The 15,161-nt window shown below is 47.9% G+C and overlaps 1 protein-coding gene and 1 pseudogene across 2 annotated transcripts; one reads left to right on the plus strand and one right to left on the minus strand.

The window, feature by feature from the left end:
• Window positions 1–5,469: 5,469 nt before the first annotated feature.
• LOC120598410 (uncharacterized) lies at window positions 5,470–5,588 on the minus strand (annotated as a pseudogene).
• A 3,673-nt stretch (window positions 5,589–9,261) lies between these two features.
• TMEM150B (transmembrane protein 150B) lies at window positions 9,262–15,020 on the plus strand. 2 transcript variants are annotated; one of them, XM_039857144.1, is made up of 7 exons: window positions 9,262–9,507; window positions 10,140–10,221; window positions 10,393–10,452; window positions 10,538–10,605; window positions 10,817–10,944; window positions 12,094–12,277; window positions 14,681–15,020. In XM_039857144.1, exons 2-7 carry the CDS (start codon window positions 10,154–10,156, stop codon window positions 14,884–14,886), a joined length of 714 nt encoding a protein of 237 aa, XP_039713078.1. In that variant the 5' UTR covers window positions 9,262–9,507; window positions 10,140–10,153; the 3' UTR covers window positions 14,887–15,020. The 2 variants fall into 2 exon arrangements, with proteins under 2 accessions (XP_039713078.1, XP_039713079.1); XM_039857145.1 differs by lacking the exon at window positions 9,262–9,507 and adding an exon at window positions 9,623–9,874.
• Window positions 15,021–15,161: the final 141 nt, after the last annotated feature.

The following is a 15,161-nucleotide window of genomic DNA, read 5'->3' on the forward strand; positions in this document are numbered from 1 at the left end:
GAAATGAACTCACTATCACAAAGAGATATCTGCACTCCCATATTGCAGCATTATTCACAGTAGCTAAAACATGGAAACAACCTAAGTATCCCTCAGTGGATGACTAGATGAAGGAGATGTGATGCAGATATACAGTGGAATATTATTCAGCTATGAGGAGGGGGGACATACTGCCATTTGCAACAACGTGGAGGAACCTGGAGGACATCATGCTAAGTGAGATAAGTCAGACTGAGAAAGACCAATACTGTATGATACCACTCATGTGTGGAATCTAAAAAATACTTTGAAATTGTAGAAACAAGGAGTGGAATGGTGGTGACCAGGGGCTGGGAATGGGGGACATGGGAGATGCTGGTCACAGGGCACAAACTTCCAGCCACAAGATGAATAAGTTCTGGGGGTATAATGTGCAGCACAGTGACATATTATTAGTTAATAATAATATGTATTTGAAATTTACTAAGAGAGTAGATCTCCAGGGTTCTCACCACACGCACGAAAAGGATAATTGTGTGAGGTGAGGGATGTGTTAATTAACTGGATTGTGGTGATCATTTCACAGTGTACACATATATCAAAACACCACATTGTACAATATATACAATTTTTGCATGTCAATCATACCTCAAAAAAACTGGAAAAAAATCCAGCTTTGGGGAGAGTTGTCTCTCTGTTTTCATGTATTACTTGTGTAATAACCAAGTATATACAATAATTGAATAAAACACATAATCTATATTAATTGATATACGTACACCTACATGTATATATGCATATGCATACATACACATGTCTATCTGTCTGTCCATCCATCTGTCCATTCATCTATCTATCTGTCATCATCATCATGATACTCAAAATGCTGCATTGTATTTACACTTTAGTAGTCAGCCTCCAAGATGATGCCCAGCCACCACCTCCTATCCTGGGATTCATACCCTCCTGTAGATTCTTCCACTCTGAATGGGGCTGAGCTGTGTAACCAAAAAGATATTGCAAAAATGAGGGTGTGTCCAAGGCTGGTTCATCAAAGACACTGTGGCATCTGCCTTGCTCTCTCTGGGATCACTCCTCTGAGGGAACTGAGAGCTGCAATGAGAAGCCATTGAAGCCACCCCAAGGAGTAGTCCATGAGTCAAGGAACTGAGGCCCCTGTGCTAACAGCTAGAGAGGACCTGAAATTTCCTGCTAACAGTTTGACAGTCATATGAGTGAGCCAACCAACCTGGACACAATCCTCCTGTCTCTGCCAAGCCTTTGGAAGACTATGCCCCAATTGGTTACCCCAAGCCAGAACCACCCAGTTTCAGCCACTTCCAAATTCCTGACCCAAAAGCCCCAAGTGAGACATATATATTTATTGTTGTTTTAGGCTGCTAGAGTTAATCAAAAGTAGATTAAAATCTGATGTCCTTACAGAGGGCCCACTATTATTTCTCTGATCTTATCATTAACTACTCTCCTCTGATACAGTCCCACAGGCCTCCTTGCTGGAAGTCAAACTTTCCTCATCTCAAGGTCTTTTCCTGTTGTTATTTCTGCTGGGAAAGCCCCACCCACAGATCTCTGCAGGGCTCATCTTGTCACCAGCTTCAGTTCTCTGCTGGAATGTCACCTCCTTGGGGAAGACCTTCCCTGATAGCCCTGGGCAGGAGGAGAGCTCAACTGCCCCAGCCATCCCCCTACTCTGCTATTGTGTGGCGGCCCCAGGACTGGCTACATAATAATTTGTGGGTCCCAGAACAAAATGGAAATTCAAAGCCCCTTGGTCAAAAATTATTAAGAATTTCAAGATGGTGACAGCAGAGCATTAAACAAGTATGGGGCCCTTGTCGACTGCACAGGTCACATGCCTACAAGGCAGGCATCACACAGTATGTATCCCAGCCTGATGTCATATACCTCTTGGTTTATTTGTTCACTGTCCTCCCTAGCTAGACCATGCACTCTGGTAGGGCAGGGACCTTTGTTTTGTTCACAGCTGAGTCTCCAATATCAAGGGCAGTGCCTGGCACATCCTTGGAATTTGATAAAGATTTGCTGAATGATTGAATGAATAACAACAACTAAAGAAGTCTGATCCTGGAGCGTTGGGGGCCTAGGCAAAAAAGGTGAAGGGTTAAGAAGTACAAATTGCTAGTTATGAAAACAGTGACAGGGATGTGAAATACAGCACAGGGAATAGAGTCAATAATATTGTAATAACTATGTATGGTGCCAGGTGGGGACTAGACTTATCAAGGGGATCACTTCGTAAATTATATGTGCTGTACAACTGAAACTAACATAATATTATATGTCAACTGGAATTGGAAAAAAAAAAGTTGCATACTAAAGAATGGGGAAAATTTTTGCAAAGCATATATCTGATAAAGGACTGGTAATCCAAAAATATAAACAATACTTATATCTTAGTAACAAAAAGACAAACAACCCAATCAAAACATGGCCATTGGATCAGCATAGACATTTCTCCAAAGGAGATATATAAATAGCCAACAAGCACATGAAAAGATGCTCAATATCATCAGTCATTAAGGAAATGAAAATCGAAACCACAATGAGATATTGCTTCACACCGACTAAGATAGCTATAATCAAAAAGACATAATACCAAGCCCTGTTGAGGATGTTGAGACATTGAATGTTCCTGAACTGCTGGTGGGATGTAAATCGGGGCAGGCACTGTGGAAAACAATCTGGCAGTCCCTGAAAACATTTCAATATGACCCAGCAATTCCCTTCCCAAGAGAAATGAAAACACATGTCCACACAAAATCTTGTACATGAGTGTTCATTGCAGCATTGTTTACAAGAGCCCAAAGGTCAGATTAACCCAAATATCCATCAACTTAACAGTGAATAAACAAAATGTGGAAAGGAAATTCTAACACAGACTACAATATAGATGGACCTTGAAGACATTATGCTCAGTGAAATAATCCAGACTCAAAAAGACAAATATTATATGATTCCACATATATGAGGTACCTAGAATAGTCAAATGCATAGAGAAACAAAGTAGAATGGTGGTTGCCAGGGGCTGAGAGGAAGGGGGAATGGGGAGTTATTATTTAACAGGCACATAGTTTCTGTTTAGGAAGATGAAAAAGTTCTGGAGGCGTATGGTGGTGATGGTTACACAATAATGTGAATGTGCTTAATGTCACTGCATTCTACACTTAAAAATGGTTAAAGGGGCAAAATTTATGTTATATGTATTTTACCACAATAAAAATTTGAGAAAAAAATTCATATTTAATGGTGAAAAATTGAAAGCTTTTCCTTTGAAACCTTGCACAAGACAGGGATGCCCCCTTACCACTGCTTTCAGTGCCATACTGAAGACATAGCCACTGCAGTAAGGCAAGAAAAATAAATGCAAGGCATAAAAAATTTAAAAGAAACAAAACCATCATGAGTCATAGATATGATTATGTATCTAGAAAATCCCAAAGAAGCTCCCGATAAAATATCAGAATTGATAGAATTCAGCAAAGTTGCTGGATACAAAAATCAATATATGAATGTCAATTGTATTTCTTTTTATCTTTGTGTTAGGCATGTTTGCAAATTCTCTAGGAAGATGTATAGGACTCAGCACAGACTTGTATTCATGGCTAAGATTTACTGCAGTGCTGTAGGATCATAAGGCAGAGACCGAAGGAATCTATGTGCAGGTTTCCTTGTGCTTTCTCTCTCCCATGAGGGTCACACAGAACTCACTCTTTCCCTAGAGACAAAAATGCAGCGACATGTGTGTATGGTTTCAGCCCAAGTGAGACTCAGAGCCCTAAGTTTTTACTGGCAACTTATCACATAGGTCATGCTCTGCCTAGCACGTACCAAAATTCTAGACTGCAGGAAGAAAGGCAGGAATTCGGCATAAATCACATAGTTTGCACAAACAATTCAGGCACAGTGAGCTACTTGGAACGTTTGACAACCAAATCCCCAGACATCAACCAAAGTTCAATCTTGTATGTAGGATAGCAGACTCAGGTCGATTACATGAACGCTTTCTGTACAACCATCAACAAAGTTCTAAAACAAAAATATGAACAAATATGGATTACAATAACATTTATAAATATTCAGCACCAAGGAATAAATCTATCAAAATATGGGCAAGAGCTCTTCAAGAAAAACCTGTAAAATCTTGAGAGATCTTAAAGCAGACCTTAAAAAAATAAATATATATATATATTCATATATATATATGTATATATACCATGTTCATGGATAGGGAGTGAGAAGGGTGGTGGTGGGATGGAAGATTTAAGGAGAATGAAAATGTTTGGGCCATTCTCTTCCCATCTTCCTTTCCTTCCCCAATGCGGAGGTGGTGGAGGGGAACACAGAGGTGGTGGGTAGCAGAGAGAGCCAGCTCAATATATTTATTTATTTGGTCAATGTAACTGATCTCAACCATGCCAGCCGTAGTAACTGTCTCCTTACAGGTTTGCTTGCTCGAGATCGAAACCTCTTGAGGGCTCAATTGTGCATTTTTAGCTCCCAGAATTTGTATGGATGGAGACACACACACACACACACACACACACACACACACACAAACCCCTCTGTGTGTGTGTGTGTGTGTGTGTGTGTGTGTGTGTGTGTGTGTGTGTACAGTTGGGTGACATGGTAGACAGAACAAAATAACCCTCAAAGAGATGCTTTACAACCCCTGGACACATGACTATGACTTTATGTGGCAAAGTTGTGATTAAGGTAAGGACTTGGTAGGGGGACTTATCCTAGATTACCCCAGTGAGTCCTAAGTGGCATCACCTGTACCTTAGCAGAGAGAGGTAGAAGGCAACTGGACACTGGACACATAGGAGAATGAGGACAGACTGGAGTGATGTGGCCACAAGCCAAGACATGCTGGCAGCCAATAGAAGCTGGAAGAGGCAGCAGGGACCTTCTCTTAGAGCCACCAGAGGGAGCAGGGCCCTGCCGCCATCTTGGTTTCAGCACACCACAACCGATGTTGAAATATGGGTTGCCAGAACTGTAAGGGAACAAATTTCCATTGTTTTTCAGTCACAAGGTTTGCGGGAATTTGTCATAGCAGCTATAAGAAGCTAACACAGGTGGTCAATTATGTGGATTGGATCAATGGGGAAATGGAAGGTTGAACTGACAGACAAATAGATTGTAGGGTAAATGGGAAGAGGGAACTGATAGAATGGATTACACAATGAAGGAACATGGGTGGATGAGTGGATAGCTGAAAGGATGGCTAGAGCTTTGGAGAGCTAGAAGATCTGAACAAGTGATGGTTGGGTAGATAGGCAGATGGGTGAATGGGTAGATGGAAACTAGTCAGATGAATGCATCAGAGCGAGAACATATGCACAGATGAATGGATGGGTAGATGGGAGGTTGGGCAGGTGGATATATGGATGGCTATTTGAGGAGGAAGCATGGCACATTGGAAAGAACCAATTTTTTTTTTTTTGACGGCTACAGCACTTGGTCTTCCTAGGTGGTCTCCCATCCAAGTACTAAACAGGCCTGATCCTGCTTAGCTTCTGAGATCAGACGAGATCAGGCATGTTCAAGGTGGCATGGCTGCAGTCAGAAAGAACCAAATTTTATAATCAGACAGACCTCAGCTTCTCCACTAAGTAACTGAGCCACACTGGGCAAGTATGGTTGCCCTGGGGCTATTTCTTTCAAGAAAGAACATCGATTAGGAAGACTGCGTTTGACCCACAGCCTTCTGCAACTATTTTTTTTTGGTCTGAGGTCTGAATTGGTTTCACAGCTAAAACAATATTCCTTCGTGGTGGTGATGCGTTCTTCATAAACTTCCACCCAATGTGAGACTCCTCTAAGGGTGATCATTTAAAAAATAATAATTGAGGTCAATTCACATAACACATACCATTTCAATCATTTGAAGGTGTATAATTTAGTAGCCTGTAGTACAGTCATACTGTTGTGCAACCATCATCGCTATCTAGTTCTAAAACATTTTCATCTCCCCAAAAGGAAGTGATTAAGCAATCACACCCCACCTCCCCCATCCCCTGGCAAACCACCAACCTACTTTCTGTTTCTGTGGATTTGCCAATATGGGAAACCTTTGCGCTTCATCTGCTTGTAGGGCTGGATGGGCTTTCTCAGTGCTGAGCCACAGTTTGAAGCTCTCTGTTGACCCATGCCTTCCTCCCCCATCTCCTGTCAGTTCCAGCCTGAAGGCTTTCACTGTCCACCCCTGTTCCCTCTTCCCTTTATCATTCACTGGCATCACTCCCCCAAGATTCCTTGCATTTCTGACACCATGACAGTACTTGCTTCCTGGAGGACCTAATGACACATCAAGATCGTGAGGCACAGGTATGTACTCTACAAAGCAGCGTGACCTCTAGGCCGGCAGGTGGCTCTTTAGAAATACTCTGCGTCACCTGGAGGAGTCCACGATGCCAATACCAAGCTTTACATGGCATTTCCTACGGTTCAGGCACTGTTCTAAGTCGTCATATGAACTCACTCTCAAACTCTGGCACCATTATGATCCTTGTTTTTACAGATGAGAAAACCAAGCTCCCTGGATGCCTACACCCCCTGCCTGGGCAGATTCCTCACTCCAAGGCAAAAAAACGGTCCCCACCCCCAACTGGAAGCGGTTTCCTAAACATGAAATTGCAACATCATCTCACACAGATGGAAACCACAAGCCTCTTCCCCTTGGCTGAGCCAGGCCAGTGGCCCCAGTTTCTGGAAGGATCCAGAAAATCCATGCCCTCAGCCTACAAGTGGATAGTGGGTGGAGCCTAATTCTCAAACTGAAAGTAGGGCATCAGTCTTGAGCCTCTCAGGAGGGGACAAGAAGGAAAAGCATTTGTGGCTGGAGGGGTGGGGTGAGGGTGAAAGGCGTGGGAGGGTAGAATAGTTGAGGGGAGAGGGATGAGAATTTACTAGAGCCTCACTCTATCAGGGCACTTCTTGTCTGCTTGTTCCCTGTTTTGTCTCCAGGATCTAGAACAATGTTGGCACGCAGTGGGTCCTTGGTCAATATATTCTAAATGGAACACACATACACACGTAGCCCAAGAGCTCTAATCTCCCTCCTGTCACCAGCAGCTAACATACACCACTTAGAGAGAGACAGTCTCCTCTATTGAGCACTGACCATGTGCCAGGAATGCAACCAAGGTGGATGGTGATTGTTTTTTTTCCCCACTTGATTCTTTCCACAAACCCCCATGTAAAGGGATTGACTCATAAGTTCCATACCATGGCCTTCTGTGGTAGTTACTCTTCTCATCCTCATTTCACAGATGAGGAAACTGAGGTGCAGACAGATGAAGCTATTTGCCCCAGGTCACACAGCCAGCAAGAGGCAGAGGTGGACACACAAATTCATCAGCCTGTCCCCACAGTGACACTATGCACTGTTATCTACAGACTGAAGAAACCGATGCCCCCTACCCAAGGGGACTGTAGAGGCAGAATACTGGACCCCTGACGATGTCCACGTCCTAATATCCGGGACTGGTGATGATGGCACCTCACATGGCAAAAGAGACTTTCCAGATGTGATTAAATTAAGGATCTTTAGATGGGGAGGGCAATCTGGGTGAGGTTTAATGTCATTATAGGGTCTTTATGAGTGAAAGAAGGGGTCATCATCAGAGACAGAGGAGGGGGCGTGATGACAGAAGCAGACCTTGGAGTGAGGCACTCTGCACACGGAGGAAGGGGCCACACACCAAGGGACACAGGCGTTTCTGGAAGCTGGAAAAGGTGAGGGACAGATTCTCCCCTGGAGCCTCCAGAAGGAACCAGCCCCAGCGACATCTTCATTTCAGTCCCTAAGACCCATTTGGGACTCCAACTTCCAGAACTGTGAGCTACTAAATGTGTGGTCTTAAGCCACTAAATTTGTGGTCTTTTGTTATAGCAGCCATAGGAAACTCATACAGGCACCTAGCTCTTGAGTGGCAGAGATGGGGTTCGAACTCAAGTCTCACTGAATTGAAAATGCCAAGCCTTCCGGGCTACCTCTTGCATGTATGATGTTTGGAACTATTTCCAGGTGCTTTTTAGTCAAGAAACTAGGACTTTTACTTCTATAAGGATTAAGGAATCTAGTTCATAAAGATGCCGATGACACTTCAGGGCTGTCATGAGAATCAGTGAGTTAGCTCATGTGGAATACGTAGCACAGTGCCTGGCACTGCAGACGTCTTGGAGGTTATTGTCACTATGTCTCTTTCCTGTCTACATACCATTGGTGTCAGCTCCTGTCTGTCTTCTCTGCTCAAGAACCTTCCATGGCTCCCCAGTACCCTCAGGAGAACATCCAAACCCTTTGTGGCAATCGAGAGCTTTGAGTCCTGGCTCATTTCTCCTAGAGGGGCTATGCTTTGTAACCCAGCAGACAAAGGCATTAGATCCTGACGAGCCAGATCTCAGGGACCATCAGGACTTCACTGAGAAAGCCTTCCTGCAGCTTGCAAATTCACACCCATTTTCCTTTCCTGATCATCCCCCACAACCACACACATGCTGGCTACCATTGCTAGTCAGCCACTTCCTCTTCTGGGGGTCACCATGCCCACTGCTGCATTCGTTATAACACTTGTATTCTAGTTTTCAGATACATGTGTGCTCTCCAGCCTGAAAACCCATTGAGGACAGGGACGACATCGCATTCTTGATTGATTGCTGGGCCTCAGACACTTGAGTGCCAAAAGGAGTGTGGCCCACGGAATATGATTCACCCACAAAAACAGATGGAGCCCCTATCCATGCTACCCCGTGAATGGAACTCAAAAACCTGATGCTCAGTGAGAGAAACTAGACACAAAAGGTCAGAGTGTGTGATTCAGTTTATATAAAATGTCTGGAATAGACAAATCCATAGTAACAGAAAGCAGATTGGTTGTGGCCCAGGACTGGGGGGTGGGGGAAGGAATGGGAAGGGTGCTTAATGGATATGAGGTTGCTTTCTGGGGTGATGAAATGTTTTGGAACTAGATAGAGGTGGCAGTTACACACATTGTAAGTGTGCTAAATGTCACTGAATTGTATATTTTAAAATGGTTAAATATATGTTTTGTGAGTTAACATCAATTAAAAAATAAGAGACATACTGCAGGAGGAGGCTGGGGACCCGGACCTCCAGGTTTGAGGGAGAAGGCTGCGGGCCGGGAATCCTGAGTCCTGGGGAAGCAGGAGGAGGCTGGGGCCCACACACCCAGATACCCTGAGGGGAAGCCATAAAGTGGAGGGCTACTGTGTAAAGAGGGCGGAAATGGTCCTGGCAGTGCAAGTCAAAGCTTTTGAGAGGAAGTGTCAGCACCAAGGTCTCCCTTTCACCCACACCCTGCCTGCTGGGGAACTCCAGCATGGTAGAGGAAGGGAGACGGGGAGGCAAGTTGCGGGGAGGAATCAGGGTCACGGGGGCCCCACACCCAGCAGGCTAAGGATAAAAGTGCACCCAGAAAGGATCTGGACCACAAGCCTGGATTCTGGGTGCTGAAGGAGGTAAGAACTAGAGGTTGGACCCCAGGGGCTCAAAAGCAATACAAGTGTTTTAGAAGGGCCTGGGCGGGGAGAGCCCGAGGCTCTGATTTCTGTGTCCTAGGGAGGATAAGCTAGGAGTTGGCCCATTGAACCTACAAAGCAGGTGGAAGGAAGGGGTGGGGCACCAGAAGTGGCAGTTTGGGGGTGAGGTCCCTAGAAAGCAGTGGGTCAGACTCCTGGCCCGACACTGAGCTGCAAGTGTTCCGGTGTGGACTTTGGCTCCGCGGAGCTGATGTTGGCCCAGCCCCACCCCACATCACAGCCCTTCTTCCCTGCACCTCTCATGTAGCCCCAGTCCTGAGATTGAGAGGGCTGGAGAGAAGGACAGGTGAGCATCCCCAGGGAGCCCAGAGGCTAGTAGTGTAGGGGAGGGATGGGGTGCGGGGATGGCAGCTGGAGAAAGTTCAAGATCAGGCTTGGCTTGAAGGTCAGTTGAAAAATAGGGAAAGTGCCCCAGGCTGACAACACCGGGACCCTTAGGGCTGGTTCCTCAACTCATACAGAGACGGGAGGAGGGGAATTGGGGGGGAGAGAATGAAACCAGGGGGACAGAGATACATACAGATATTGGTGGCCCCACCCTTTCCTTGCAGAGCCCAAGCCCGGCATGTGGGGCTACCTGTCCCTGTTGCCTGTTTTCCTGGCCTTCTGGGCTGTCGCTAGCATCTGGACTGTGTGAGTGTTAGAAGAAAGAAATGCCTGGGTCTGAGGGAGGAGTCTGGGGGCCTGGACTCCTGGGTCTGAGGGAAGAGGTGGAGGGGCCTGGAGGGAGCTAGCAGTCCCCATTTCTGTGGGTTAAGTTGTCACTGAAAGCGGCTGCTCATTTGACGACTTCCCCTCCTTCAGTTTTGCCATTGCAGTGGCCAACAGGGCTGTGAACCTCACCGAGGGCATCCCCTATATCAGGTAGTTATGGCGCTTGTGGGGTCCAGAGGGAGGAAAGGGGGTCCTGGCTGTGAGGAGCCACAGGACAACCCTTCATCTTCCCCAGTCTCTGTGGATCGTACCCTCCTCAGAGCTGCATCTTCAGCCAGTTGCTCAACATGGGAGCTGCTATGGGTAACTACACCAACGCGTCTCCTTCAGTGCTGGCCCCCAGCTAAGGGGACCGCAGGCCCCAGCCCCTCTACCCTCAGACCAGGAGTCTAGGTCCCTCCTCTTCCCCTAAAACCAGGAGTTTGGCCCCTACCCCTGGACCCCAAGCCTCTTCCAGCCCATCGCCTCCCCATCCCGGGGCCTGGGTCTCTCGCCCACTTCCGTCTCCTCCCAGCCGCCTGGGTCTGCATTCTCCGTTACCACCAGCTCCGGGACTGGGGCGTCAGAAGGTGGCCTAACCAGCTGATCCTGTGGTCGGGGCTCCTCTGTGCCCTGGGAACCTCCGTGGTGGGCAACTTCCAGGTGAGACGTAGCAGCCTCGCGGAGCCTGCCCAGGGCCCTGGCCCGCCAGATCTGGACTACAATTCCCAGCATTCTCCAGGGCCGCCGGCTCTTGATTTTGGGGGCTGGACCACGCGTGGCCTCCTGGGACTTGTATTTCTCTGCGGTTCTCGGGCCGTGGCAGGTGGTGCCGAGTTTTTCTGCTCTTCAAATCGAGCGCCGCGTGGGAGGCTCTCTATAATGATTTAATTGCACCCGAAGAGGTTGAGGTGATTCCTTGCCACCGCCTCCCACAGTGAAGAAATGGCTGAGACTCACTCAATCTTAGCGTTTGCCACACTGGTTGAGTGTTTTTAGGTTTTACCTTCTGTACTATTTTACCCATCAGCACGAGAACTCCAGGTACGTCCTTCCTGGCCAAATCTCACCGATAACATTTTTTATCAGCTGGTCCGTGGTGGTCAGAAATGAACCCAGATTCATAGATTTTAGAACTCGTGTTCTCAGCCACGGAGCTCAGCAGATCTTTGTCGCATACATGAATGGAGAAATCTTACTGAGTTATTTTGTGTCATCATGCTCCTTTACTACGATGGCTCTGATTCCAAAGGCTGGCAAAACCACAGGGGTTCAGACTAGAGGTGAAGCAGCCTCCAGCTTGTTGATAAAAATCCCCCATCACCTTTGTGTAGGCATTCATTTGCTCATTCACTTATTCCTATGTTCCACAACCTATCTTTTTCTTCAGTTCTGACATCAGTCCCCTAAGGAGGCTTTTTAGACATTTTCCCCTAATCACCTCTTTTCCCCCATGAAATTTTTAATACTTAAAAACTTTAACGTAAAATATACCATAGATTGGGAAGTCAGAAACCATTGTGATACATAAGAAATTTTTGCCCTCCAAGAACCAGTTTTTACCTGCTTGGTGGCAATATCTGCTTTTCCCTACCCTGGTTGAGAATGAAAGATTTATTGCACTGATATTTAGGAGCATCTGCTATGTTCCAGGCAGTGTTTTGGGGACCGAGGCTAATCAATGAACCAATCACAGGGCATGGCAGTTGTCAGTCACATCTCGAGTTGGTCAGGGTCCCCTCCCCTCTTCATGGCCCTGGCCTCCCCACAGTTCTTCCCTCTTCCCCTCAACTCTACCCCTCCTCCTTCCAGCAAAAGAACCAGCGGGTCACACACCTGACCGGGGCCTTCTTCGCCTTTTTTGTGGGCCACCTCTACTTTTGGCTGCAGCTCCTTCTCTCCTGGAGGATGAAAGGCCTGCCCCAGCCCGGGCCTCCCTGGATCAGGCCACTCCGCCTGGTCCTCTGCAGCCTCTGCACCATCCTCATGGTGGCCAGTATCCTTCTGGGGGCCAGGGGCAGGGGTTGAGGTGGTTTTTCATTGGGGTAGTTCTGCTGTGCTAATGTAGTTGCCCCCCTCCTTTCTCGGCTCTGCTATGGCACAGTCGAGACTTCTGATCTGGGGTCATGCTGCCTGGGTTGTAAACCCACCATGTCCACATGCTAGCTGGCGGAAGGTCCGCTGCCTTCTTAACTTCTGCATAAAGTTTCCACGTCTATCAAATGTGGATGATAATAGGGCCATTCCGGGGTTGTAGTGAAGGTGATACAGGTGAGGTGCTTAGACTGGTGCCTGGCACACAGCGAGTGACCAATAAATATCGGGAGGATGATAAAACAATCGTTTTGGGTACCCGCAGTCCATTGGGGTATCTGCTGTGTGCCATGCATCATGCTGGCTAAGACTGGACACAGGTTCAGACAGGGGGAGTCACTTGGCCGAGACTTGCCATGAAGTTCAGTGGTGGACATAGTGGTGGGCTGCGGCCGCTCATGCCGGCTCTCAAGGGCAGGCTTTGTGTTTTTCTTCCCAACTCCATATTGGGTGACCTCCCGTTAGCAGCTTGAAACAGCCACGGTGGGAATATTTACACCACAGGAAGTGGCAAATACTACAAATTGGAGCTGGTTGTTAAATGTTTACCAGCACAACACTGAGTGGCACCTTGACTCTAACCCATTTCTGAGTCACCCCAGAACCCAGCTCAGCACACCTCTCTGGGCGAGTCAAATCACTCTCTGAGCCTCAGTTTCCATGTCTGCAAAATGGAGTTGCTTTTTATTATACTGATGGTTATCACTGCTAGGTAGAGTGCTCTGAGAGAGTAAGGGCTGCAGACTCAGCTTTGGAGACCACCTGCTCCTGTGGGGAGGACGGAAGGGAGGCCAAGAGGACGCTGGCATTCCCAAGAGGCTGGAAGGAGCCCAGCCGAGGCCTGTGCTGGCCACATTTGGTAGACCTCGTTCACTTCCCAGAGTGGCAAACCGAACTGCATGAATGTGGCCAGAAGGGCTACGTCAGCTGTAAACCAGCACATCTTCACTGCTGGGTGCAGCTGCTGATCAGATCCAGCCCAGCCCCTTTCAAAGTCTCCACTGGGCTGATTATCAGTTTGGTTACAGGGTCCTTATTCTGTGGGGCTCAAATATCCCTTGGATGCAGGGAGACGGGGGAGGGACCATAGAGATGGCCATTTGAGTGTAGTAGGCCTGGATGTCTGCAAAGATGGGTCTTAGACCTGGTAGATTCTAAGCTTGTCCTGCAGAACCAGCTGCTTTGGGCCTGTGGTTGGGGAACAGTGCAGGTGCATGTGTAAAGAGGGTGAAATGATGAGCTGGGGGAGGAGATAAGGCTGCAGGCAAGGCCAGAATGCTTTTGGGTGCTCAGGTGAGAGGTTAGAGGCTCAGGCTCCTGCCTGGGGCAGTAGGGAGCCATGGAAAGCTTGTGAGCAAGCAGGGAACAAGGTCAGTCCTGAGAGCAAGCGGATTGTTTGGGTGCTCACACCTCTCGCTCAAAGATCCATGGAGCCAGGGACGGCGTCGGATTTATTGACAGCCTCGAAATCCTTGAATGAATGAAATAATATCTAGTATGGTCTAGGAGGAGGGAGTCAAAGCTAATTTGGCAGAGAGGAGGAGGAAGGGTGCTCAAGTGAGGGGGTCCCAAAAAACAAGAGGGGTCTCAGCTAAGCTGGAGCTTGGAGTATGTGTGCGCCATGGTCATAAAAAGATTTTAAGGAGCTGGGACTGGGGAGCCAGAGAAGGGACAGGGCAGACTAGTAGAGAGATGCAAGGCCAGAGACAGTAAGGCAGATAGGATAAGTGTTGGGGTGACCAGCCGGACACTGGGCAAGAGGAGGGAAGTGGTGAGGGTGATTTTGGGCACATGAGTGGATAGTGGGACTATTATGGAGGTGGGGGCACCTAGAAAGAGGAAGATATTTTGGGGGAAGATTCAATTATGTTTGGGAGTGAGCAGGAGGGACTTGTGGGCCTTGGGTGAACAGGCACCTTTAGGAAGCCTGGGTATTTGGAGGTAGAAGCAAGGTGTGTGGTTGTCTGGGGAGATGGCGGAACCTTCACAGGATCTGGAGAGGCTGATGGGAGGCTAAGAACCTTGTTCTCAGATATTGGGAATGAGATACGAACAGGAGGGATGTGTAGGGGAAACAATGTGGGAAACAGGCTGAGATGGAGACAGGGTTGGAGAGCATCCCTTTGAGAGTGTCCTGGAGCTGCCAAGGAGGGTGGCCAGCCAGAGGGGTTATTTTAGCCAGGGCAGGGCGAGCATGTCACAGGATGGTACCAAGATAGACTTACCTGTCCACAGTTATAGGGCAACCCGGTTGGGCTCCCGGGTAGTTAGTTCTCTGGTGGTGTGCCCTTGACCTGGTGTAAAGTGGTTGTCCTCTACACCTGGCCGCTGCGCTCCGCCTCTGCTGCCTGCGAGTGGGCTGTTGCCATGCTGCTCTTCACACTCTTTGGCCTCTTGGCTGTCGACTTCTCCAGCCTGAACAGCTGCACCTTGTGTCTCCAGCCAGGCCCCAGCCTCAACCTTCAGCCCACCGCCAGCCTCCCGATCTCTTTGCAGGCCCAGGCGCTCTGACCCAGGCCTTGTCCTCACTGGCACAGGAAAAAGAGGCCAATGCCCGGACCCTACCACGCTCCCAGATGAACTGCTAGGGACGAACTGTCAGAGGTTAAGTTTCGACAGTATGCCATCTATGTTCCATCTGACACCTAGTAGGTACACGTGTGGCAGAGCTGTAAACGACTGGTCAGCTGGCATCTTTGCATACCCTTCTGTCCCTGCCATCTGTCCCACCCCTGCAATCAGGGCCACCCAGGAAGTGAGAGGCCAAGGCCAGCCAGCCATCCCTG

This window comes from Pteropus medius, unplaced genomic scaffold, assembly GCF_902729225.1.
Source record: "Pteropus medius unplaced genomic scaffold, Ma_sr-lr_union100, whole genome shotgun sequence".
NCBI classification, from domain to species: domain Eukaryota; kingdom Metazoa; phylum Chordata; class Mammalia; order Chiroptera; family Pteropodidae; genus Pteropus; species Pteropus medius.